Genomic DNA, 24,938 nt, shown 5'->3' with positions numbered 1-24,938 from the left:
CAAGGCAGGAATTCCCAGGGGCTGGCACATCCCCCAGACAACGAAAGGAGCCAACTACTACTACTCAGAAGCCAAAATGGAGAGGAAAATCAAACCCTTCCCATGGCCACGCTCTCCCAAGCGCCGAGGGGTTTCTCTTCCCCCGCCAAATCAATCTGGCCCCAACCCAAAGCTGTGTGCAGACAGCCTCAACTACCTCCCCTGCTTTATTAAGCCATTACCACAATCATCTTATCCCCATTTATAATGTTCAATATTTGATCTGAAGACTTCTCTAATCCAGCAATTAGATGCAACGCTCCAATGGGTGAAATCAGGATGGTATTGTACACAATTACGAGGTATCTTCCAAGGGCCTACCCCAACTTCAACCCCCCCAAACCCACCAAGCAGTCAGCTGTCACCTCCACTCCATGCTCAGAAAGAGCTCAGCTCATTTTCTGGAAAGCACATGGGTTTGTGGGGTAATGTTGCTATCCCAAACACTCTCTGCCTTCATTGGAGGTGCCCCTGGTCCCATCCCAACAGAGACAGGCAGAGCACAAATACCCAGGAACATCCCTGGAGCATCCCCTCACAGCACAGACACCATTTCTCACAAGTACCCAGGAACATCCCTGGAGCATCCCCTCACAGCACAGACACCATTTCTCACAAGTACCCAGGAACATCCCTGGAGCATCCCCTCACAGCACAGACACCATTTCTCACAAGTACCCAGGAACATCCCTGGAGCATCCCCTCACAGCACAGACACCATTTCTCACAGGTACCCAGGAACATCCCTGGAGCATCCCCACACAGCACAGACACCATTTCTCACAAGTACCCAGGATCATCCCTGGAGCATCCCCACACAGCACAGACACCATTTCTCACAAGTACCCAGGAACATCCCTGGAGCATCCCCACACAGCACAGACCATTTCTCTTCACCATTCAACCCAAACCAGTGCTGAGCCAGGAGGAAAACCAAGGTTTCCTCATCTTTCTGTAGGTAATAGCACTGGTTGCTGAGGCTGCCACAATAAAACCATTCTCCCTTCAGCCTCTGCCACGTGTGCAGGGCCAGGAGACGGCTTCATCCCCCACTGAATCCTGTAAATCATCTCAAAGCCATCCTCACAATTTATAGGTAGGACATTAAACATTATGGCCACTGACGGCATCAAATTACACTTGAAAAATTGAGTTCTGCTGGAAAATGAATTTAAAAGCTCAATTAAATTAAAACCTAACTAAATTAAAATTAGGTTTCTAAACTAAAATGACTTTTTAATATTTTCAGGAGGGAAGGTAAGGGGAAAAAAAAAAAGGCAAGGCCTTCTGTCAACTAATAAAATTTGCCAGTGTCTTTTATAGCTGACGAGTCCTGTCTGAGAGCAATTCTGGTTATGCTGCATAATAACTAACTGGAAGGGAAAAGGCAGTGGAGGATGGGACTGTGCTGTCTCAGTTCCTTCAAGGGGCTGAGAAAGGACAGAAAGACCCCCAAAGCAATTTAAAAAAATGATCATAATTAACACAGTCTTGAGCAAACAGCTGGATGGGGCAAATCCAGCCCCAGCTCCTGGGCTGTAACGATGCTGGTGCAGCCCTGGTACACCAGTGGGACACCAGGGAGCATCACAGCCTGTGGGCCATGCAGGGATGCTTGGCCAGGGGTGTCAGGGAGAGGTTTGCTGATGAAAGATCCAAGTGAGTGGGGAAAAGCTATACTTAAATCTGAAGGCATTTAGATGTGTCTCTTAAGCAGGTCCATTCCCTGCCAGGGACTCTTCACACCTTACAGATCCCGATCAGATGTGGCCCGTGGACCACGGCATCCCAGGACTGAGCTGAAACATCAGCGACAAAGCACCGTAAGATACCACACCTCCTCAGCTTCTCTTGTGCTCCAGGCACCAAACCATCAGCTGAAGCTTCCTAAAGTCTCTCCCCAGTCATTAATGGCAGTAATTAATTCATCCCACTTTCTAAATGGCTTTGGATGTATGAGCCTGCCTGCTCGCATCCTGATCTCACGTTGTCAGGCCTTTGATAGAAGAGATACATAAACAGCCTGGGTGACCATACATCTATTGATTATTAGTGCAGGCAGGCTGAACACGAGCACTCTAATAGGACACATCCAAACGAGCTTCAGGAGATGAGAGAGATCAAACACGCAGCAAGTGGGTCTGCACAGCCTTCCTGGGTCTGCACAGCCTTCCTCTGCTAACTCAGGACCCATCAGCATCCAGGCTGGGTCTGCAGGTGTTTGGCCCTGAAAAGAAGCATCTAAAGGAGTAACACCAGGTGAATGCTGCCAGATCCCAAATGCTCATCAGCTTGAGCCAGAGAACAGAGGCTCAAGCACCACCAGCAGCACTGCATCTATGTTTTTAATGCTTTTTTCCCCTCCCCTCCCCTCTCTCTCCCTCGATATTATTTATTGCTCTGTTCAATGGGCGGGGAACGTCTCCCCCCGGCCCCGACTCGCTGCTGCTTCCCAAGATGCCAGACTCAGGGGCCAGCCTGCTAGACGCCAACCCAACGGCCCCTCTTTCAACAACATTAATTATCTCCAGCTTTCCATAACAACAACAACAACAAAAAAACACCAGAAAGAAAGGAGAGTCTTGATCCCACTGGCTGCCAATAGTGGAGAAGCTCGAGGAGGAAAAGAGGCTTTTATCTTTGCATCTCAGAGAAGGGCCTCGTGTTTGATCAGTTGGGGGGGGGGTTCCCCCCCTTTCCCTCTTTGTACAGTTTGAACTTTATAGACTGATTAATTCCTCCTCTCGTGGTAAACTGCTGTGCACGCTCTCCAGCGTTGACTTGATTTTCTTTCTATTAGGAAAGAAATCTCTCCATCAGAAATGAAAAGAGCTCAGCACATCTTTGCTCCGTGAGCAAGCTGGGAAGCACCTCGGTCTGGGAGAGTCAGATGGAGGAACAGGGAAGAAGGAGAGGTGAAAAGATTCCTTTCCTTTAAATTGAAGATCAGGACTAGAGGCATCAGGCTTTCTAAAGTTATTGTGAAAGCCTTTTTACAAGTCCCAAGTGGACAGTCCATCATCTTCTTGTAAAGGGCTAAATGGAGCACGAGGAGCCCTCCTCCAGCCCTCCAAACCCCAGCCCTCCACGGCTGGCACACGGCACCAGCGAGGGCTCAGGACTTGGGGTGTTTTCAGACAATCACTGTCACACAAATACCAAACAGGATTGCCACCAGCTCTGCAAGCCCTGGGCTCACAAAGCCCAGCTTCCCTGGGCTCAGTGTCAATAGGATAACAAACAAGTGCCTGTCCCTGCTGCCTATCCATGAAGGATGAGAAATGGGAGAAAAACTTTGGAGCCACTGAGTTCAAAAGTGAATTTCTCCAGCTAGGGAAGTTAATTTCTAGGCAGGGAAGGCAGAGGCAGGCACCATCCCCAACACCAACAGGCCAGATCATCTATCACCATTTCTCCCTTTCTCATTCTGCCAAATTATCTTAACCCTCACCTCTTACCACAGATCAACCAGCTGGCCACAACAAATACCGTTTACATTTCACTCTCTACCTTGCAGCTTCAGTCCCTTAGTCGTGACTAACAAATAAAAGGGTTTGACTGAGTTTGCAGCTCTTCTGGATGATAAATGCTCCCAGATTTATGGTAGTTATTCATGCAAGGACTACATTACATGTGAATCAATACCATAAAGAACAATTTGCTAAAAATATAAACACCACGTTTAGGCTTTAATGATATTAGCAAAGTGGGATTCTTCATGGCTCTGTGTAAAAACCACTGCACCTGTCTGAGAGCCCCAAGCTGAGATCAGGAGAGTGCACAGTGTGAGTCCACCCTCAAACAAACAGCAATGCCCATGCCTCCAAATCAGCTCCTGAAGCCCGAGTGTCTGGGGGACTTGGCTGTCCATCCACATGGGTGTTTGGTGATGGGAAAGGACAAATAATGTGCAAATAAGTGCAGAATAACCTGCAGATAAATGCATAATAATCTGCAAACCCACTTGCAAGGAGCTGCTGGCCTTCTGCAGAGGGCTGCTCACCCATGTGCCACTGCAAACCAGCACAACTGGGTGCCAGTGGCATTCCCACCTCGAGATACGTGCCCAGCCTCACCATCACCAGTGGTTTCTTCCTTTAGTTGATTACAGGGATTGATTGATTCAGGCAGCAGTGACTTGGGGTTTGTTTTTGCTGTGGTGTTTGGCATTCCTGCTCTGGTTGGTGCTGGGCATCTGTGTGCCACCCACAGCCAGGCAGGATGGGCACAGGGACAAGGACCCTTTGCCATGGGACCGAGGGCTGTGCTGAAGAGAGACATCTCTCCCTGTAACTACATAACTCAGAATAAAAAGCTGAAGCTCGAACAGAGTGCAATTAATACAGGAAGCATTGATTTCTGCACAGCACCAAGCTGGCTCATTAATTCCAGGTGCTCCTACAAGCCAATTCCAGCACCAGCCTCTCTGCAACAGGAGACAAACGGGAGAACAGCGAAGGCTGAAATTCCTTCATGCACTGACCTTTTATCACAGCAGAGCTTCAAAAACCACACATCCTCTGGTGCTTCCCTCCCCAAACCCCACATTGTGGCTACTGGCATTGTCCAGCTGTGCCAGACACCATCCTGGGAAATGCCACCATGGGCCACCATTTAAAGGGCAGCCCCCTGCTTGCCTCTGCCAGGGACCAGATGATGCTGAGGCACATGGAACAAACCACCTCCCTGTGCCTCAGCTGCTGCATCCTCACAAAAACTTCTTAATCCCTTGGTCAGCCCAGTAGCACCATCCTCCCCTCACCATGGATACAAGCAGTGAGGTGTGGGGATCCCCTGAGCTTTAAGGGAAGCTGCTAGAAGACACCCAACCTCCCAGTGTCACTGCCCCAGTGCCAGGCGAGCATCTTCCCAGGCCTGAGCAAGCAGATGAGGCTGTAACCCATCTGTGAGCTGCAGATATGGGGATGGGAGCCAGCCTGGCCCCTCAGCACCCACAGCACCCTGCACAGGGGTCAGATACAGCAGACAGCAGAGAACACAGCAACACCCTCCCTGCTGCAACGAATGCCAAGTCTGGTTTGCACTTGACAGAGCCTGACAAGAGCAACAATCACAGATTAGCAGGAAAACTTCTTGCTTTTCAACAAAGGTTAATAAATAGTGACAGCATTAAGTCTCTTTTGATTAACTATACTGAAAGATATTATTGCTGTTTGTAACACGGAATCATTATTGGATTAAGCACAGTGTATGAAAATGAAACGTGAGGTTTAATCTCCAACACGAGCTCTCCGGCTCCGCCGCAGCCCGGGCGGCTCGCAAAAGCTTCCTTGGATTAAATTCCCTAGCTCTGTGGAGAGATAGCATCTCAACCACACTGCCTTTCTAGTTTTTTTTGGGGGGTTTCTTTTCCTTTCTGCTCTCCTCAAGTGTAACAAAGCCACCGTGACTCGAGAAGCAGCTGAAAAGAAGCCACATGTTCTGGCTAAAATGAAGCCCCAAATCCCCTCTCATCTCCCAACACGGCATCTCCTGGGGAGGATTTTGCTTCTCTCCAGTGTGGAGAGGGCAGGGGGGAAGGCAAGAAGCAGGAATTGCTGTGCTAATTAAGGAGGTACTAAATTAAGTGCTTCTGTTTGTGTGTGACTCCCTCTGTGCTTCCTCTGGGTAGAGATGTCTCAGGGGGCAATGCCCAAGGGCAGGGGACAAACCAGAACTGGGCATCACTGAGGACCCTGCAGTGGCAGTGAGGTGGCTGGGATGGATGGATCCCAGCTGGTGATGGGGTGGGATAGGCAAGAAGGGGATTGTCCCCAGTATTCAACTCTGGGATGAGCTGCCCAGGATCTATGGTGACTCTTCAGGGGAGCTGCCATGGCCTGATGGTGTCACACATCCTAAGGGACACGACGCTGCCAGTGCCAGGCTGTGCTTGCTGCACCAGTGCTTGGAGGGGAAATAAGGGAAAGGACATGGGAAGGAACCTGGAAGTGTTCAAGGGCAGGTTGGAGCAACCTAGTCTAGTGGAAGATGTCTCTGACCATGGTGGGGAGGCTGGAACAAGATGGTCTTTAAGGTCCCTTCCAACCCAAACCACTCTAAGGGAAAGGACATGAGAAGGGATCTACAAAAATTACCTAGTCCAAGGTGTTCTAAGAAAATAGATAAAAGCAAAACTCACAAAGCAACAAGACCAAACCCAGCACCTGGGCTGTGGCTGAGAGGAAAGAGCAAACCTTCATGTAAACCTCAGGATCTGCTGTAACCTAATGATTTCCATACAGCACATGAATTTCCCTTCAGCTGCTTGTCGGGTATTTGTGCACAAACCCAACACTCAACATGGAAAAAAAGGTGCTGCTGAGTTTAATTAGACATTACTTGGGCCAAATCCAGGCACAGTGTGTGCTGCCTACCACCACCATCATTACAGCAGGTAGGAACTTTACCCATTTCTCCTCAAAATTGTCTCCTGATTCATGACTGAACAGGATTTTGTCAGCTTGGGGTATGTTGGAGAGTCCTCCCCTCCAGCTTTCCCATCAGGACTTAAAACACCTCCAGGCTTGGCCTGGAGAAAATCAGGGGAGAGACTGAAAAGAAAGGGAACAGAAGTGGTTCCTTTACATGGGAAATGCCACTTGAGTGAAAAACAAGATGCATTTTTCTCCAGAAAAGGCATTTCTGAAGACGTTCTCACTTGAAATACTGGGAAGAAACACACCTGAACAGCTCCAAAAAAAAGAGCAGATTGGTGTTGGTTTATTTTAGGAGGGCTCTCTCGTGTTTAGGGGTCACACTGTTCATATTCCACCTCCCTTATTTCCCTCCACAGCACTGGGGCTGCCTTACAACATAACAGCTTCACTATTCTGTCCTTATACTTGGATTTTAAAACCCATTAAGAGCAGCTGCTGGTTAGCACTAATTAAAACCCTGTACCTTCTTTCCCAGATAAAAGGGGTGGGTGTTTGTTGTAATGAAAACAGTTTGCACTTAGATCAAAGTCTCTGCTGTTTGCATCGTTGGGAAAGTGTTTGACACTCGTGTCAAAGTGTCAAACTATTTCATTACCACGCAAAGCAGAGACACTTTGACTGGAGGAGATAAGATGTTTCTATCAATCAGCAGCCTGAAGCAGCCTCCCCCTGATGATTACAAAAACCAACATAACAGAGCATCTCAACTGTGGGTGCATAACGAAGCCAGACAGGGATAAATAGCCCAAGAGATACAGGGGAGCATCCCACAGTGATCCTTCTGAGGGGCATCAGCCAAGGGGAGAGCCCACCTGATACATGGCAAAAACAGGGAAAATAAAGAACCACTGCCTGAGGGGAGGAGGGATGCTGCTGTTGGCTCATCTCACTTGTCAGCCCCTGTGCCCTGGGTTTGCAGGCAGAGTTTAGGGGATATCCCTGGCCTTGGAGGTGGGAAAAGATGAGTCAAGCCTGAGGAATGCCAGAAAATGTAAACCAACTCATCTCTTTGCCCATGGAAAACCAAATGTGCAGGTGGGAAAGCCTACACCTTCACCACCTCACAGCCTGGGCAAGGAGAGATGGGGATGCACAGGGATGGGGTGAACCAAAGGAACATTACAACACCCTCGACTAAATCACCAGCCCAATGAACAGCAGCCCAAGCTGACTTTTTCCATGGGGTGCCGACAAACACATTCCAGCCAGGCAGCCCTGAGGAGCAGGCAGGGTTTGAGGACTTCCACGAGGACAAGGAGCGAGCTATGAAACCAGGACCAGGTCACCAAAGCCTCAGGAGGGAGCTGGGACCCCTTGCATATAGCAAAGGAGACAGCAGCAAGCTGCATCGTGTCTTAAAGAGCTCAGCACGTACACAGAGTGCTTTTGCAGAAGATCACAAGTGCCACCAGCTTCATCTCCTCTGCAAAGGCCATGCAGTAGCTGTTGGTGACTAAAACTGGTTTGGTGAAACACCCCTGAGATGTGCTACTCCCTGCTCCTGCACATTCCTCCCAAATCCAGCTCTTGCAGCAACCAGGTGCCATCAGACCAGGGGCCACTCATGCTTGGTGCCAGGAGACAGCACGGTGTCCCTGCACGGCAGCATCCCCCCAGCCATGCTGAGATCTGTGCATGGGCTGCAGGATATCTGACAGGGGGCACAAATATGTTTGCTCAAGAGAAAATAGAGTTGGAAGCAGCAGTCAGCCATGGTGGAGATTAGAGAAAAGCCTGCTTAGACCTGGCTGTGCTGGAGGAGCTGTATGGGAACACTTCATCCCTGTGTAAATACCGCTGCGGCTCTGACACCGTCGACATGTTGTCACCAGCCGACCAAATTCTGCTGCTTTCATTTTGTATTGCCTTCAGGCATATTCATCTCTCTGATTTCCCCCCAGATGCTCTCTCTGGAGGAAGGAGACTCACTCCTCAGGCCACATGAGATTACAGAAGCAGGAGCAGAGCGGCCGTGAGCTGCGCCGAGGATGCTCCCGGGTTCATTCAGGTGGGAGGTGATCTCTGGGCCAGAGTGAACCGTTTGGGGTGAGGATACAGATCCTCTCCACTAACCTCTTTGCAAACTCCTCTTGCAAAATTGGTTTGTAGAAAAGCTGCTTATCACCTTAACCATCTATTGATTCCCTGACTCCTGGACAGAGCTCCCAGGATCCACCACAGCACGGGCAGGAAGAGCAGGAAAACACGACTGCAAAGCCCAGGGCTGAGATCACCCAGTGAGGGCAAAGACCTCCAACTGTGAGTGAAGGTGGTGGCTGGAGGCTCACAGGGATTTCAGTGCACTCATCTTGGGGGAAAATGGTTGGACTTGATGATCTGAAAGGTCTTTTCCAGCCAAAGCAATTTAGTGATTCTATGACAGGCTGCTGGACAGAAAACTTCTGCTACTTTTTGTGCCAAGTGCAGCAGAGGAAAGATTTAGGTGAGTCAGCTCCATCCACCCTGCCCAAATCCTGCCCTGTGATGTGGCTCCATCACCCACCTGCATGATGGGTGCTAAAAATGACAAAGGCATCATTAGGTAGAGGTGAGATGAGGTGCTTTTCCTGACATCCCTTCCCATCCCCAGCTCCAGAGAGGCAGGGAACTGCTGGAGAGAGGCCAGGGCAGGGCTCCCAAGATGCTGAGGGATGGGACATGTTTGTGAGGAGGAAAAGCTGCAGCCCTGGGGCTGTTCAGCCTGGAGAGGAGAAGCCTGAGGGGGGACATCACCAATGCTGCTCAATCCCTAAAGGGCGCGTGGTGAGAGGATGGGGCCAGTGCTTGTTGTGTGGTGGCCAGAGACAGGGCAAGGGGCAATGGTCACAAGCTGGAACAGAAAAAGTTGCACTGAAACACGAGGAGGAACCCCTTTGATGTTGAGGTGAGGGAGCCCTGGCACACGCTCAGCACAACAAACTCCAGCGTGATGCCGAGGCCCCAGCTCCAGCGTGGCGATTGCAACAGACAATAAACAACCACCACCATCCCCCACCAAGCACCCTTCTCCAGGGAAACCTCCAGACCATGGACACGTCACCCAAATGCCAGCTGTGCATGCAGGACTGCCAGGACACGGGCTGGGAGCAGGAGCTGGGCAGCTGCAGGCAGCCCCACACGCTTCCCAGCAGTATTGATCTCCCTGTGGTACCAGCAGGATCGTTTTGCTTAGCTTCAAATACCTGGCCATCATCAATTCTTTGGCCACAAGGTTCTAAAGCATTCTCTAAAACATGAGAAAAAGATTAAGCCTGCTTATAGTTAATAATATACTGTACACTGCCTATCAAGCTGGCTGTTTGCTATTGAGAGCCTACTATTAGACATTTATTTAAAAGGCCTTTCAAGGCTTCCCAAGAAAGTGCAGTTATGCTGCTTGCTGCTGTTTTTTTCTTCCCTGGCAAGAACCACTATAGATAAACATCAATTCACTCCTGCAGATCACAGGCACAGTAAATAAATTTTTCAGGAAGCTAAGTTCCATACAAAGCTCCCATTTCACACAACATCAATGTTTGGCCTCTGAGAAATAAAAAGCTCTAAGGTTGCTTTATCCAGAGCTAAATTATCAATTGTGGCTGCTTAAGAAAAGAAGGAAAAACAGGGCATTTCAATGAGAAATCAGTGTGGGAGGGAAACAGCACAGGTGCTAAATGGGGTGCCACTTAGAGACAAAACCAGGGAAAGGTGGGGATTTTGCTGGTGATTGATCTGGACCCTCTGCAATGGTGTCTGCAGGCCTGACTGCATCACTGCAGCCCTGAACGCATCACTGCATCCATGAATGCATCACTGCAGCCCTGAATGCATCAATGCATCCATGAATGCATTACTGCAGCTCTGAATGCATCACTGCAGCCCTGAATGCATCACTGCATCCATGAATGCATCACTGCAGCCCTGAATGCATCACTGCAGCCCTGAATGCATCACTGCATCCATGAATGCATCACTGCAGCTCTACATCAGCGAAGGCAAAGACACAGGAGCCAGCCTGGGCTGAGCTCAGCAGCCAGCACCTGCATTGCTGTCTGTTAGAGCTTTATCAGGTAGCAGGTTGGGATCATCCCCTATAAAGCAGTTGTCACTAAAACCCCCACCCCACACTGGTTATAAGGGTAAAGGCTGCAGCTCCTGGGCTGGCTCGTGACCTGCTCACAGAGGTGGGGCAGACACAGAGCTGCCAGCACCGGTGTGATGGACTCTGCTGGCTCAGATGGAGGGAGGCAGTTACAATCCATCAGGGCCCAGAGGTGCTTTCAGAAGCAGCTCACTAGCATTCAGCCATGGGATCACACAGCTACAGAATGGTGGAGGTGTGAAGGGACCCCCAGAACTCATCAGCCAAAGGAGTTTTTGCCTGTGCTTCAGTGGAACTTCTGTGTTCCAGCTTGTGCCCGTTACCCCTTGTCCTGCCTCTGGCCACAGAACAAAGACTGGCCCCATCCTCTCCACAGCTGCCCTTTAGGGATTGAGCAGCATTGGTGATGTCCCCCCTCAGGCTTCTCCTCTCCAGGCTGAACAGCCCCAGGTCTCAGCCTTTCCTCCTCACACACATGTCCCATCCCTCAGCCTCTTGGGAGCCCTGCCCTGGCCTCTCTCCAGCAGTTCCCTGTCTCTCTGGAGCTGGGGATGGGAAGGGATGTCAGGAAAAGCACCTCATTTCACCTCTACCTAACAATACCCTTGGAATTTTGAGTGGCAGAGCCAGCACCACTGCTGAACAGTATCCCGTGGGGCTGCTGCCTGCTGCCTGCCTGATAACATGGTCCTTGGGGGGCACATCCAAACCCTGAGCCCCTGGAGTTGCTGGTGCTGTCAGAGCCAGGACTATGCTAATATTCAGGATGCTCCATCTGTTCTTTAAATAAAGAGATGCTGGGCTCTGTTATCATTTAATTAATAGCCTGGGAAAAAAAAAGAGACCAAAACACAGACAGCATCCCAGGCTCAGGTCGTGCATCCTGGTAGGAAGGGGGGTTCTTCATTAAGAGAGCAAGTGATGAGTAAGGAGAAGAGGAATGCTGCCAAAAGGCAATCTGCACATCCTCCACAGCAAGATCTAACGAACACAAACACCCTGTGGTGCCCAAAATTATTGGAGCTTTACACCTAGCTGAATGGATTAAAAATCAAAGAGGAAAAAGGACAGGACTATGTGCTGGTGTCAGGAACTCCAGATCAAACCAGTGCAGCTTTCAAACAGCACGTGGGGTTGGTCATTCCACAGACCCAAAAGTCACAGACCCAAAATGAATCCTGAGCTGCAGAGGAGCAACCAGCTGAACTAAGTCCTGGGGCAGTTTTGGGTCAATCCTGTCTGGAGCAATGACACTAAAACCCAGGGACCTAGCAGTGATTCATTTACCCAGTTGCTAAACACAAGGCCAGTTCTGCAGGTTAATAAGTTACCAGAGGAACTGCTGCCTTTCCCAAGCACAAGAACTGGGCAGCTCCTCATTGCCTGGCAAAGGACATTGAAGACCAATCACCTCCATCAATGCTTTCTAAGCACACATGATTAAACAAAAACCAGGTCAGCTGCCCCTCTGCTCTGCAAAATCATTTTCCTTTCAACTCCTCTCAGCAAACAAGCAGCAGACGCTCAGAGGAGCACTAAAATAAACTTCATTTGGAAGTCATGAACTTGTGACACCCACTGCTCTCCTGAAAATAAAGCTGCCAGCAATGATACAATATGCATATTTAACCTTCTGGGGCTGCTAATGTTTTTTAGCAGACCCTGATGTATCACCCATGCCTGCTGATGGGTGTGAGAGCCCATTAACTGGTGCTGTGGCTGTCATCAAACACCTATTACCTGCAGTGTTGCTTCCAGGCTCTAGAAATGAGCCCTTGGGCTTATGGTTCTGTCATAACAGTGGGAACTGCCAAGCCCCAAAGAGACCTCAGAGTGATGCTGGTGGTGGCCAAAGCTCAGCAAACACAGGGGACCTTACCAATGCTGATCCATCCCTAAAGGGTGGGTGTCGAGAGGATGGGGCCAGTCTTTAAGTTCCACTTAAACACAAGGAGAAACAGCTTTGGTGCTGAGGGGAGGGAGCCCTGGCCCAGGCTGCCCAGGGAGGGTGTGGAGGCTCCTGCTCAGGAGGTTTCCAACCCCACCTGGACACGTTCCTGTGCCCCCTGAGCCAGGGGAACCTGCTTGAGCAGGGGCTGGGGCTGGAGCAGCTCTGCAGGGCCCTTCCCACCCCACCTTCAGGGATTCTCAGGGCTGGATCAGGCTACAGAACCCAGAAGGACCAGGGAGCTGCTTCTCCCCACCACCAGCCAGAGGCTTCAGCACACCTTTCCTGGTGCTTAAATCACTACCTCATCAAACCAACAAAGAACTATATCTATAAACTCCTAAATACACCCCATTTTAAACCAGAGGCAACTCTTTCAAAAAGAAAGAACTGGAGGAAAAGAAGGTGCCAGGAGCCAGCCCCCACCCAGCCATGGGGTCTGCAGGGCCTGACAAGAGGCAAAGTATTTATTTAGGTTAAGGAGACTGCCAGAAGGCACAAGTTTTAAAAGTCAAATCCCCAAGCAGCCAGGGCAAAGCCATGCAACTTGCCATCAGCACTGAGTGCTCATCTCTGTCAGTGCCCTCCAGCAGCAGCCCGTCCCCTGGAGCCACAGCCGCCCAGGCAGCTCGCCCCAAACTTCTGCTCATCACACTTTCACCTCTTTGTTGTTACTACAGAAATTAGAGCTTCAGCTTTCAGGGAGTCCTCTTATAGCAGTTAATGCTTCAAGCCCAAAGTTTGACCCAGTGGATTCCATTTAGGAGGCAGATGAAAGAAACTCGGGGTGTTTCTTGGCGTGTCTTTACAAAGGGAAACGGTTGCGATGATCAAGGTGAGATGCGACAGGTCAAGTTTGGGAGGCTCCTTGTGCCCAGAGTAACCAAAAACTGAAGCAAGCACCTGCCCAGGTCCTCACCCAGTGTTTAACTTTTAATGGGGATCCAGCTCTCTTAGTATTAACCATGAAATCCAAGTTACTCCCTCTGAAACTACGCACCCAGGAACGTGGCCAGGACCTGTGTGTCCCGCTGGGCTCTGACTCCTGCTCTCCCAGCACCCATAAACTCATCTCCAAGGTGCTTCTCCAGGTCCTCAGGGAGGGAAACTCCCTTCAGGGGTTCAGCCAAGCAGCACTCCCACACAGGGGCTTTATATGTCAAACCTAGTGATAGGTAAGTAAATGTTTTCCCATCGATACCAACAGATTGCTAAATCAAAGCTTCAGTGTGTGCCCTCGGAGCTCTTGAGCAGCATCATGGATTTCCAACCCAATCAGTAGATGAAGCAAAATACCTGGTGCCAGGCTGCAGCTGATCCTGATGCTTTATTCTGGGGGAGCAGGGGCGAGGGAAGGCAAAGGCTGAGCTCCAGCCCCGGCGAGGATTTGCGTATCACTAAAAACAAACAATCCCGTAAATAACGAGCCCCTCGTCCTGTCTCCACCACGCTGCTCTTATTGAGTGAGTCAGATGTTCTGCTGATTAAAAATTGATCCATTTCAAAATCTAATCAACAGAATAGGATTCTTTCATATGTTATCAAGGCAGCTGCTGACAACAAAAACCAAACCTGTTATTAACCCATGAACCCCGATGACCTGAACCTGGCTGGGCTCTGCAACTGTAAATTATTCAGTAGTCCAAGAGCAATACCCGTAAGCCTGATGAATTTACACCCTGACTGGAGCTGGTGGGGGTTAAAGCCAATATCACAGACCCAGGGGTCCCTGGGGACACGGTTCATGACACGTTGCCACTCTGTGTCATGCCTGGGAATACATTACCGGCGTCTGCTCGCCTTCGCCTTGCAAATGTCTGCTCCTTCCTTTTTTAGGGGGGAAGGGGAATGGTTATCTTGCTTTTTAAATGACTTTCTGGATTCAGCACAGCACTGGAAGGAGCAGCCCCATGCCAAGCAGCTCTGCAGACTCCCTCCAGTCACCACCACTGAGCAAATGGTTTGCATGTGCTTTAGCCATAGCCTCACGTCGCTGGGTCAGCCCCAGGGAAACAGGGGGAGCAACTGGCACCTTCTAAAAATGTCCATCCTTCTTTTTCAAACCCCACTTAGAATCCTTCAGGCCCCACTTGGAATCCTCCCCCATGCTGCTCTACATAATGCTGGAGACGTAGCAAGGGGGTTGATGCCAACTCTGGGTATTACCCTACGCGTTGCCTCTGGGATCTTGCCTCATGGTCATGCCAGCTCTGCCAGGGCCCCATTGCTGAGCCTGTGCTGCTGGCTCATGCCTCCCCAAAATAACCCTGTTCACTCCAAAGCAGCCAGGACACAGAGAAGCCTCAGGCTCCCACCCCACACCATCATCAGCACCTGAAGCGAGCCGGGATCACCATCAACTGAGCCACAGAGGCAACCCCTGGCTCCCCAAACCTCACACCAACAGCCTTCTGCAAGTTTCAGGAGAGGGAAGAAAAGAAGTGGCAGTTTTAAGTGCAGGTTTTGGGGGGTTTTGGGGGCAAAGATCCCCATCACAACACTGCTGAATGCTTCCTTTTCAATCCCAAGCTGCCCAGGTGCTGCTGGTTGATCCAGCTGCTGTAAGAGGCTTGAACCAGAAGGGGGGAAAACTGGCACCACAGAAACCAAGCTCTAGGTTAGCAACAGCTCCTCTCTTAAATCATAACATATTTATGAGTGTAATGACCTTCTGACCTCTCCTTAAAGCCCAAATAAGCCCTGGGGATCCCCCTCAGACCGGCCACGATCGATCCTGGCTGGGCAGCATCATCCCAAGCGGCGCCTCCTGAGGATGCTCCACGTGTTGGGTGGGAGGCAAAACTCCTCCTGCCCCACAACAAACCCCCTGTGTGCCAGTATCACACAGACAGAGCACAGCAGTCCCAGCCCATCCTTTCACCCCGATATCAGCTCACAGACATCACCTCCATCCATTGGGATCCAACTCTCAGTCGAAGGCTCTGGGACTGGGGCTGTGAGGGCAGAGCATAGCTCCCTCTTGGCAGCAGGAGCAACCCCCACCACTGGAAAACACAAGCAGAGCATTTTTGTTGGTTTTTCCCTTTGCTTTTTCTTTTAAAGCCTCCCAGTTAAAGGCTTGGAATCACAGAATGGTAGGGGTTGGAAGGGACCTTTAGAGATCATCTAGTCCAACCCCCCTGCAGAAGCAGGTCAACCTAGATCAGGTTGCTTCTGGCTGGACATCCCCAGGCACTGCAGTCAGAGGGGGTTGATTGCCTGTGTAGCTCCCAGACTGGGGGTCTACAAGCTCCCTGGCTATGGGGTACCTGGATTAAACCCCTGGCAGGCTGTAGCTCCACATCCCTTCTCATGCACAGTCCTGCCCAGACAACTCCAGGGCTGCATGAATGCTCCCTGTGCACTTCAGCATCCTCACAGGGACACTGCCCAGGGGGACACAGCAAGCCAGAGAACACAGAACACAGCTCTTCAGTAAATCAGATATTCCATATAATTATGTTATATGAGAAGGTTTATTGGGGAACAAGTGTTGGAAGAGAACCTGAGCACAGGACCCTGCCCAGGAGCAGCCTCGTGGTGGCACAGCCAGAGATCCATCCCCATGATCTGCTGGGGATGCATGTAAACAGCCACTGGTTTATCTCACCACCACCATCATCATCACCACACTGCCAGGGCAGTCAGAGACACCCAGCACCTACCCCTCTGCTCCCTCCTCCCTACCTAATAATCACACTTGTGCGAAGCTGTTGCCATACATAAGGAAAAGAGAAAACATCCTTGGAGAGCCTCACAATCAGACAATTTTTAAGATCATGGAGCATTAAACCATTCCCAAAAGGGTTTACTAATCAAACAGCCAAATCCTTCATAACCAACCAATCCCTACAGAGCAATTAAATCCTTCCCCTTTAAAACACTTGGCACGCCGTCTGGGGAGAAACAGAGAAATTTGCAAAATTCATTTGATAAATTAACCAGGGAGCAGAGAGGAGTGAATCAAGCTTTGTTCTTTTCCTTTTTTTTTTTAATTATGGAAGCCACAATGCCTGAATAATGTTTAATAAGAACGATGGAAATTCCTAACAGTATTACAACACAACACAAAAGAATTAACCTGGTTACCGTGAAAAATTGCATATTTAATTAAGAACAGAGAGTTCAAAACTATCCAGAGAGTTCCAAAGTACTGTTGCCTAAGGGGCTAAATTACATGCTCACAGTGCTGCTAAACAGGGCTGGAGCTCCCAGTCATTACCCAAGTGTCCCCATTAAGTGACAATGGGCAGATGACATCGAATTCGTCTCAAAAGCAACAGGAACTGAAGCGTTCGCTTGGGTAGTGGAAGGGAAAGCGACTATCCTGCTGGTATAAACCAGACCCCTTGTTGATAAAGGCAATAATTAAAGAATAATGTTAATTAGCTGCTTTTCTTTGAGAGTGCTGTGGCAGGAGACTGCTGCTGCTGCTGCTGCGGCACGTGCCGAGCGGAGGAGGGAGCGGGCGAAGCTGCTGGGTCTGGATGGCTACTACTTGGCCTAGATGCCAGGGTCTGTGCTCCAGCCTGGGTCCTGTCAGCCCTGGGCATCCACTTGCCCCAGTCAACCCTCAGCTCTGCCAGGATTGGGGCTGGGGAGAGCTGAGAGATGGTTGGGACAAGCAGCACGCAGCCCATCACCAGAGGCAGAGGAGGGGAACTGGCATGGCATGGACAGGGCAGCCTGCTCCAGCATGGTGAGGTGGGCATCAGCATGGTGAGAGGGGCATCAGCACGGTGAGGGGGCATCAGCACGGTGAGAGGGGCATCAGCACGGTGAGGGGGGCATCAGCACGGTGAGGGGGGCATCAGCACGGTGAGGGGGGCATCAGCACGGTGAGGGGGGCATCAGCACGGTGAGGGGGCAGCAGCACGGTGAGAGGGGCATCAGCAGAGGAGACCCCAGGGAAGAGCCTCACCAGACATCAGGCACTCAATTTAATGCTTGATGGACCTCAGCCAACCCAGTGCAATGCTCAGCCCTGTCAGGGAGGGTGCTTAACCCCCATCCTGGGGAGGTATGGGAAGCTGAGGTATGAGGGTCCCCAAGAGCCTTCCTCCTGGAGGGCACCATCCTCTCCATCACCCCATCCCAGCCACTGCAGTGCACGTGGGCATCACGGGAGGCTTCGGGCAACATCACTCCCTCAAACCCCATCCCCACAGTGCAGAGTCCACCCCATCCCTTGTCTGCACCCCCAGCCCCCACCACTCCCCCTTACCCCCAAAAAACCCCCAGGGAGACGAGAGGGGTAACCATCAGGCATCTCCCAGGGATGAAGCAGCGCTGGCCCAGCGCTCCAGAGCCGCAGCAGCCGAGGGCAGCTCTCCCCACCGCCCTGATTAATAAAGAACAAACGTCCTCTGCAGCCAGGCTGAGCAATCCCAGCCCGGCCCCAGCAGCTCTGCTTACACCACACATTACAAGCCCCGCTGCCAGCACCAGGTAATACTTGATGATGTTATCCCCAAGGAAGAAAAACAAAGGCTGCCCCAGGTCCTGACTCCGGCGTGAAGCCACGGGAGCGTTACCAGAGGCAACGGCAGGCTCATGCTCAGCCCGGCTCCCAGCACAGACACGTTCACATGGGGGGGTTCAAAGGGGTTAGGCACTTTATTTTAGGAGCCCACATCACAGGATGAGCCCCCCTTTCCCTGCAATTCATAGTCAAGCAGCCACGCTTAAACCGCAGCTCAAGCGATCCTCTGGGGTCCAGCTGCAGCTCTGGGGGAAGTCGTTCGGTGCCACACCAAAGGAGTGGGGGGCAAAGAATCACACAGCAAAGGGCATGTTAAAGAAAGAGAGAAGAAAAAGGTGCTGAAGGCATTTTGGGAGGAGGTGTCAGTGCTCTGCTGCCTGAAATCGGGAAGCTCTGCTGGAAGGAAAAACCCACCCGTGGTTGGGGATGCTGCAGAGCAGCTCTTGGGCATCCACAGCCAACCTTGGGGATGTGCACAGATGGAGCTGAAGGAGCCCATCATCACGTGCTGACCTTCTGCTGAGCTTCTTGCCTGCCAGCCTGAGCAGTTCTTGCCCCCACAGCACTGGCCAGGGCTGAGCTGGGAAGGGTGAGATGCTCCTGTGCCCCTGCTCATTACCCAGCACTGCAGCAAATAACAAGCACTTGAGCTTTCCAGGCTCTCTGAGCCTTTTGGTTAGATTCTGCTGATGAGCCCCTGCAGCTGGTGGCTTGCTGGCTTCAAGAGCCAGTTCTCCACTGCACTGATACAGCCCAGAGCTCTTTGCAGAGATGCTCCCCAGGGAGCCTCTGCATGGGCAACCAAAATGGCACGAGACCCTGCTGAGGGTCCTTTGCTGAAGGAGACCATGGCCAAGCACACAGGTACAACTGCCAGGCCTCTCCTGGGATCATTCACCTCAAAACCCTGGTCTCCCAGAACACCCCTTCCCTTGCACCCCAGGAGCAGGGAAACTGAGGCATGAAGCCCCTGTCCAAGGCATCAAGCTGGAGCCCAACCCAACATCACGGCTGTTTCACTGCATCCCAGACCCTCCTCAGCCTGCCCTGGGGAAGGGGGCATGATCCTGTTCTTTTACAGTGGGCTGGGAACAGGAATCCTGAGTTTTACCCCAACAGCCCCTGCTCAGCCTCATCCTCCCCCCTCACCAAGCCCTGAGATGATGGGATGAGGCACCCACAGATGCCATTACCCCTGAGCCTCTCAACCCCATTCCCAGAGCCAAGCCAGGCAAGGGGAGGAGGGATCAGAGCAGGGCCAAATCCTGCTTCCCAGCTTATGCTGCCTTGGCAAGACACATCAAAAAAACCAAACCAAAAGCTGCAGGAAAGCAGGTACTGCAGGAAAAAAAAGGTAATGAAGGAAAACTCAGTCATGGATCCTAAAGCAACACATGAGAAAGTGTTACAAAAGGGGAAAAGTTTTTAATAAAGTCTGCAAGTATATATTCCTCCTTTATCAACATCAAGATTTATTGACCCAAGCAGCCATATTGACTGAATAAATCTTGATAATGACCCCAGCAGCAGTCAATACCTGCTTATTATCTCCCAAGTTGGGGAATTACATCTTTCTGTAATAGGAATAGGATGGTACAAAATGTTCTGAGAAACTTCACCCAGAGCTCCTTTTTTTTTAGGGGTGGGAAATGGATGCTCCTAATGTGCCTTTTCCAACCTGAGAGGGAATCTAATGCAGGGAGAGGGCTGTGGTGAGGTGTCTATCCTGAGGTCTGGCAAGGAGGGGAAGCCCAGACTGTTGCTTTTGAACCCTAAATCCATGGCATTTGCAGGCAGGCTGTGCAGGAGCAGGATGCAACAGCTGACCAGGACCCTCCCTCCCTGCAAACAATGGCCCCACATTTTCTACTTGCCACATTATGTTGGCAGCTCCCAGGATAATCCCCTGGATTTCCAGAGGTGGGAATTCCCACAGCCAGTGCTGAGCAGCTCAGGGATGGCACCAGCACCCGAGGGAGGAGGGCAGCAGTGCTGCTGCTGTGCCATGGCACACACAGCCAGCCCTGGGAACCCAAACCAACCAGCAAAGACAGGAGGTGAAACCAGGGGAGCAGCCAGGCCACTCCACTGCCCCAAATCCACAGGCAACAGAACACTTCTGCATTTAAAGATGGTGCTTCTTTTGCCAACAGTTAACTTGTCTTTGAGCAGAGAACACAGCAGCTATGGGACCAGAACACACAACAATTATGCTGCATTTTTATTTGAAGTCTCTGCAGACAGCAAGAAAAATTAACTGAGGGGAGCAGCTCCTGTGCCAACATATGGAGGGAGATGAATAGCGAGTTCTGCATGCTCCACTGAGGTTAGCTAGTTAAGCAAGTGCCTCCTAAAGGACTCCCAGCCTGGGAGGGAACTGTTTGCTTAATCTGGTCATAAATAATAATTCAGATCACCAAATCTTTTAACATTCAGCTCTACCTGCAGCACAACCACCCTGCTGAGCCCTGCCAAACTCATGGCAGTGGGAGACCTCAGGGAAGCGGTCCCCTACTCCTGCCCCACGTAGGGCATCGATGCCAGAGGCTGCTCCATCACCCAGGCTGGCTTCCACCAGCTGCCTCCACCCTGTGAGCCCCTGCTCCATGCTCTCCTCCCTGCTTGCTGTCCCCCTGCCCATCTCCAAGCAGGGTAACCAACCCACCAGGATGTGTCAAGGCTGATCCCTCCACATCAAACTACATTTCCATCCCTGTGCCCTATTTGCCTCTTGGTCTCAATCCCTTTTTTTTTCCCCTCCACCTCCCTCCAAGGCCACAGAGAGAATCCACTAAACTGGATCAGGAGGCCAGAGCTTACATCTCTAATGGGCTGCAGCACGCACACAATTAATTAATGGATTTATTAATTAGGGAAGAAGTCACTCTTTGGGCTGGAATTGGGGTCACCAGTTTCTAAAGTGAGAGCTGCATAGCTAAAGATAAACTCTCATTTTCTCCAGCTCTCTTCTTGTCTGGCAGCATCTCAATTATTCAGCCACAGATTAAAAAGAAAAGGAGATGCATTTCCCTGCAGGAACTTCCCAGTGGGACTTTCTGCTGGTGCTCAACACATCATGGTGGGACCAGGAACACGGCTCATCTCCTGCACCCTGTCACATGTAACTGGGAAATAGCAGGAATATCAAGTATTGCCTCCCTGGGGGGGAACAGGGGGATGTGGGACGGATGCTGCACCTCAGCCTGTCCATGGAAGGAGCTGTGGGGGAGGTGTGGAGGAAGAGGACATCTCAAAGTGGTCCCTGATGGTGACATCCAGAGTCACACAAAGTCCCCCAGTTGCCAAGGTCTGAGCAGACCATGCTGGAGCATTAGCTTTGCTTTGGTGGTCACATCAGCTGAACTTCCTTGGTGTTAGATGGAAGGAATTTGCATTTCCAGCTGCCACAGACCTACATTTCTAAGGAAATGGAGCTCCTGGATGAAGGAAGGGAGCATCAGTAGTGTCCCTTCCAAGAGATGGGCTACAAAGCACAATCATAATAGGAGATGGTGGAGATTTGACATGAAAAGCATCACTGGGAACACATTGGCCTCTAGGAACCTCTCAAGAGGAGCACACGACTATCAGACACCAGGTAACCCCATCATGGGGCAGACACCTGCCGAGAACCAGGCTTCATTAACGGCACTTCTCCTAAACTCACATGAATTGCTTAAACAGGACAGTTCTGCAGCCCAGACACAGTCCCTGCCCCAACACACAGCGAGCAGCTGCAGCCACTGCAAAGCACAAACCACAGTCACAGCCTCACAGTGCTCCTCAGCACAACCCCAGGCACAGACTGCACTTACACAAACCCTGAGACTTCAGCTTGGAAAGACAAAGATGAGATGGGGACACGCAGAGCCCCTCGAGCTCCCCTCTCTGCCCCTTGGGCACAGTGACCACGGGCATTGTGTGGGGATGGATTAGTGTTGGGTGCTGGAGGAAACTGAAAGGCTCTCCAAAAGATCCCTAAAAGCCACCTAGGACCCAGAGGATTTGCAGAGGTGACATTCCCCTCGTTCACAGCCCCAAAAGCACCTTGGCTTCCTCCCTGAGGTTATCCTGCCCACGGGCTGCTCCACAAGAGTGCAGTTAAGTTTATTAGTCCAAGCTCCAGGAATAAAGCTTCAGCCAAGAGGACTGATAGCTTATTTACTGCTGTCATCTATATAAAGAAGAATTTTGACACATTGTTAAATGATAGCACATTTAGATAAGTCAAGCTGTCACATCATTTAATGGATGTCTAAACTCCCTCTGTAGCTGATATGTAAAATTTATGCACTTCAGAATATCATAAGGTTATAATATTTTAATCACATCCACACTTGCAGTGGCTTGGTTTTGTTGGGCTGGGGTTTTTTTCCCCCCTCCTTCTCTCTCTCATTCCTTTAAACTTTGAGCAGCAAAACCACCATCCCTCAGCCACACGGTGCTCAGAGGCTCCCAACACGTTGCCACCCGGCACAGCCACCGACTAAGTTGGTTTTTTTGCCCAACTCCTCTCCTGGCACACAGAGAGTATTTGCATCACAGGGAAATAAATAAAATGCTCTTCATTTTGAGGAACCAGACACTGAGGCCATATAGCCAGAGCTCATCTGCATAATGAGATGTGAAGACATCTATAAAAGATGGCTATAATCACTCGTTCTCTCTCTCCCCCCCACACCCCGACTCCTTGTTGTATTTATTATCCCAAATCAGCAGCTCACAACTCTTCCCCCTTTTTTTTTTTTTGCCTGTTTTAACACAGAATGGGTTAGATTAAAAGCAGCAGCCAGCACATGGAGGGTATAATGCAAACAGCACCAACCAGGACGTAATAAACGGAGAGCAAATTAAAACACCAAACCCCCGTAAAGGTACGAATCCCTCTCTGACTGTTAGACACAAGAAAGCCATAAAAAAATACTGCATTAGTAATGTACACAATAAACCAATCTCATAACCCAGTGAAATATGCCTGGCATTATCTTTGATAGAATTTTATCTCTCCTCATTTCTGAGACTATTTGCTATAAAAGGGCTCAACGCCGTTTCGATTACAGCGCTGCCGAGGAGCACATTATCTACATGTTTTACATATGCCCATCATTCATCAGGGCTGCTCAAACTCTGCCTGTTTCCCAGCCAGCCCCAGGCCAGAGCTGCTCACACACAAACGTTAAAAAGGAAGAAAAGAAAAAGAAAGGGGAGAGGAGGAAAATAAAAGCTCTTGGAAGGATAAAACCGGGTTGTTTCTCTTTTCGTTGTTGTTTTCATTTTTTTTCCCCCCCTCCTTTTTTGTTTCTTTAAATAAAGGGCATTAGGCCAAGCTGGCACAAGGTCACCTTTCCCACCGTGATCCCAGAAGTGCTGCCTGGACAGAAGTCAATCCCCGCTGCTCCCTCCAGCCGTGGTGAGGAAGGCGAGCTGCCCACCCCCTGCCAGCCCTCCCCTCCCCTCCCTCCGGCACAGCCGCCTGTGTCCCCCCCTCCTCTCCCCGCGACAAACCCCACGCAAAAGTAGCTGCCAATATTTGTCTTTAAACCAAGGGAAAGTCATTAGCGAGAGGAGCGAGGATCGCCGCTGCAGCCGTAATCCCCTCCCGGCCACGATGCCCTACATGAGCAGTCATCAGCCGACCCGCCGCCGTACCTGCGTTACTTTTAGGGTCGCCTATCACAGATGTAGCACGTAATCTGCTTAAAAGCCAAAATGTATTAAATGCTGGGACTGCTGATACAGTATCCGAGCCCCATAAATCGCGTTTCAATTTGTTTACTCCCCGACGAAGCGCTCTACGCTTTAAACTCCGTAATATCCTACGGGGATAAAGCCATTTAATATCCATGTAAATGAGCGTTTCGGCTTTTGTAGTCGATCCAGGTTGGGCTTCATCCCGTTATGTTGCGAGAGCTATTGTGTTAATTATCCGCCTCCCCGCTACACAGGTGCCTATTTAAGGTCACCAACTGTCGGCATCCCCTGCCAAACCTCCCCTCGTACGCGTTAACAAAGGGACTTACCGTTAATGTCACGGACCGAGGGCACTACGGCGGGATACGGCATCCGTGACCTGCCCAGAGCCACAAAGGATCCTCTCTCCCGCCGCATCCATCACAAGTCCCGCACGCCGGTACCCAGCCCTCGCCCCGGCCGGCTGGCAGCGCCGGCTCGCAGCTACCGACCGCCTTCCCCGGCATTCAGGGCTGACCGAGCCCCGGCCCCGGCCTCGCAAAGCCCCGGCCCTCGCTAACAATGGCAGGAGGGCGGCGGGGCTCCGGCCGGCCCCGCTCCGCCATCCCCCGGGCACCGCGCACCCGGCAGCTCCATCACCAGCCCGTGTCCCGCTGCCGCCCGGCTCCCGACATCAGCCGCGGACGCGGTGACAGAGCCGCCCCCGCCAACGGGGAAAGGGCGAGGGGGTGACACACGGGGACACTTTGCAGCCCGCGAGCACCTGCGGCTTCGCTCCGCCGGCGGGAACCGCAACAAACTTGGCGGAGCGGCGCGGGGGACCGCGCTCCCCGCAACTTCATCCCGCGCAACTTCCCTCCCTCCTCTTCCTCCTCCCTCCCTCCCTCCCTCCCTCCCGCCGGGGCGGAGCGGCCGCCGCCCCCCCGGCCCCGCTGTCACCTCGGGGGCGGCGGGGCGGGGGCCGGGACTGCGCGGCTCCATGGCCGCGACCGCTGCTCCACGCTCCCGGCGCCGAACAAAGAGCGGCGGGGATCAATTTCTGATACCTATCGATGGGGAAGGGCGGGCGGAGGGAGGGCGGGGAGGGGAGGCTGGGGGGGGGGAGAGGGAGGGATGGGGGCGGCCGCCCGTGTTCCCCCCACACACACACCCCCCCCCGTGCCCCCCAGCCCCACGGCCGCCGTCGCCACCAAACCTGGAGCCGGCGGACATCAAACCGCGTCCGGTATCGAAACATCGATCCCACGTCGGCGGCCA

The 24,938-nt window shown here is 51.5% G+C and overlaps 1 protein-coding gene across 1 annotated transcript in view; it reads right to left on the bottom strand.

Annotated features, from left to right (window-relative positions):
* The window catches only part of CUX2 (cut like homeobox 2), a 68,841-nt gene extending 43,903 nt beyond the window's left edge, over positions 1-24,938 (bottom strand). Inside the window, exon 1 of the mRNA XM_062010094.1 lies at positions 24,877-24,938. Within this exon, the coding sequence (XP_061866078.1) occupies positions 24,877-24,918 (42 nt within the window). The 5' untranslated portion in view covers positions 24,919-24,938. The remainder of the gene's footprint in view (positions 1-24,876) is intronic.

The sequence above is a fragment of the Colius striatus genome, chromosome 17 (genome assembly GCF_028858725.1).
Source record: "Colius striatus isolate bColStr4 chromosome 17, bColStr4.1.hap1, whole genome shotgun sequence".
Lineage (NCBI taxonomy): Eukaryota > Metazoa > Chordata > Aves > Coliiformes > Coliidae > Colius > Colius striatus.
Note: the sequence above shows the minus strand (reverse complement) of the source record. Positions and strands in the feature narration are given on the sequence as shown.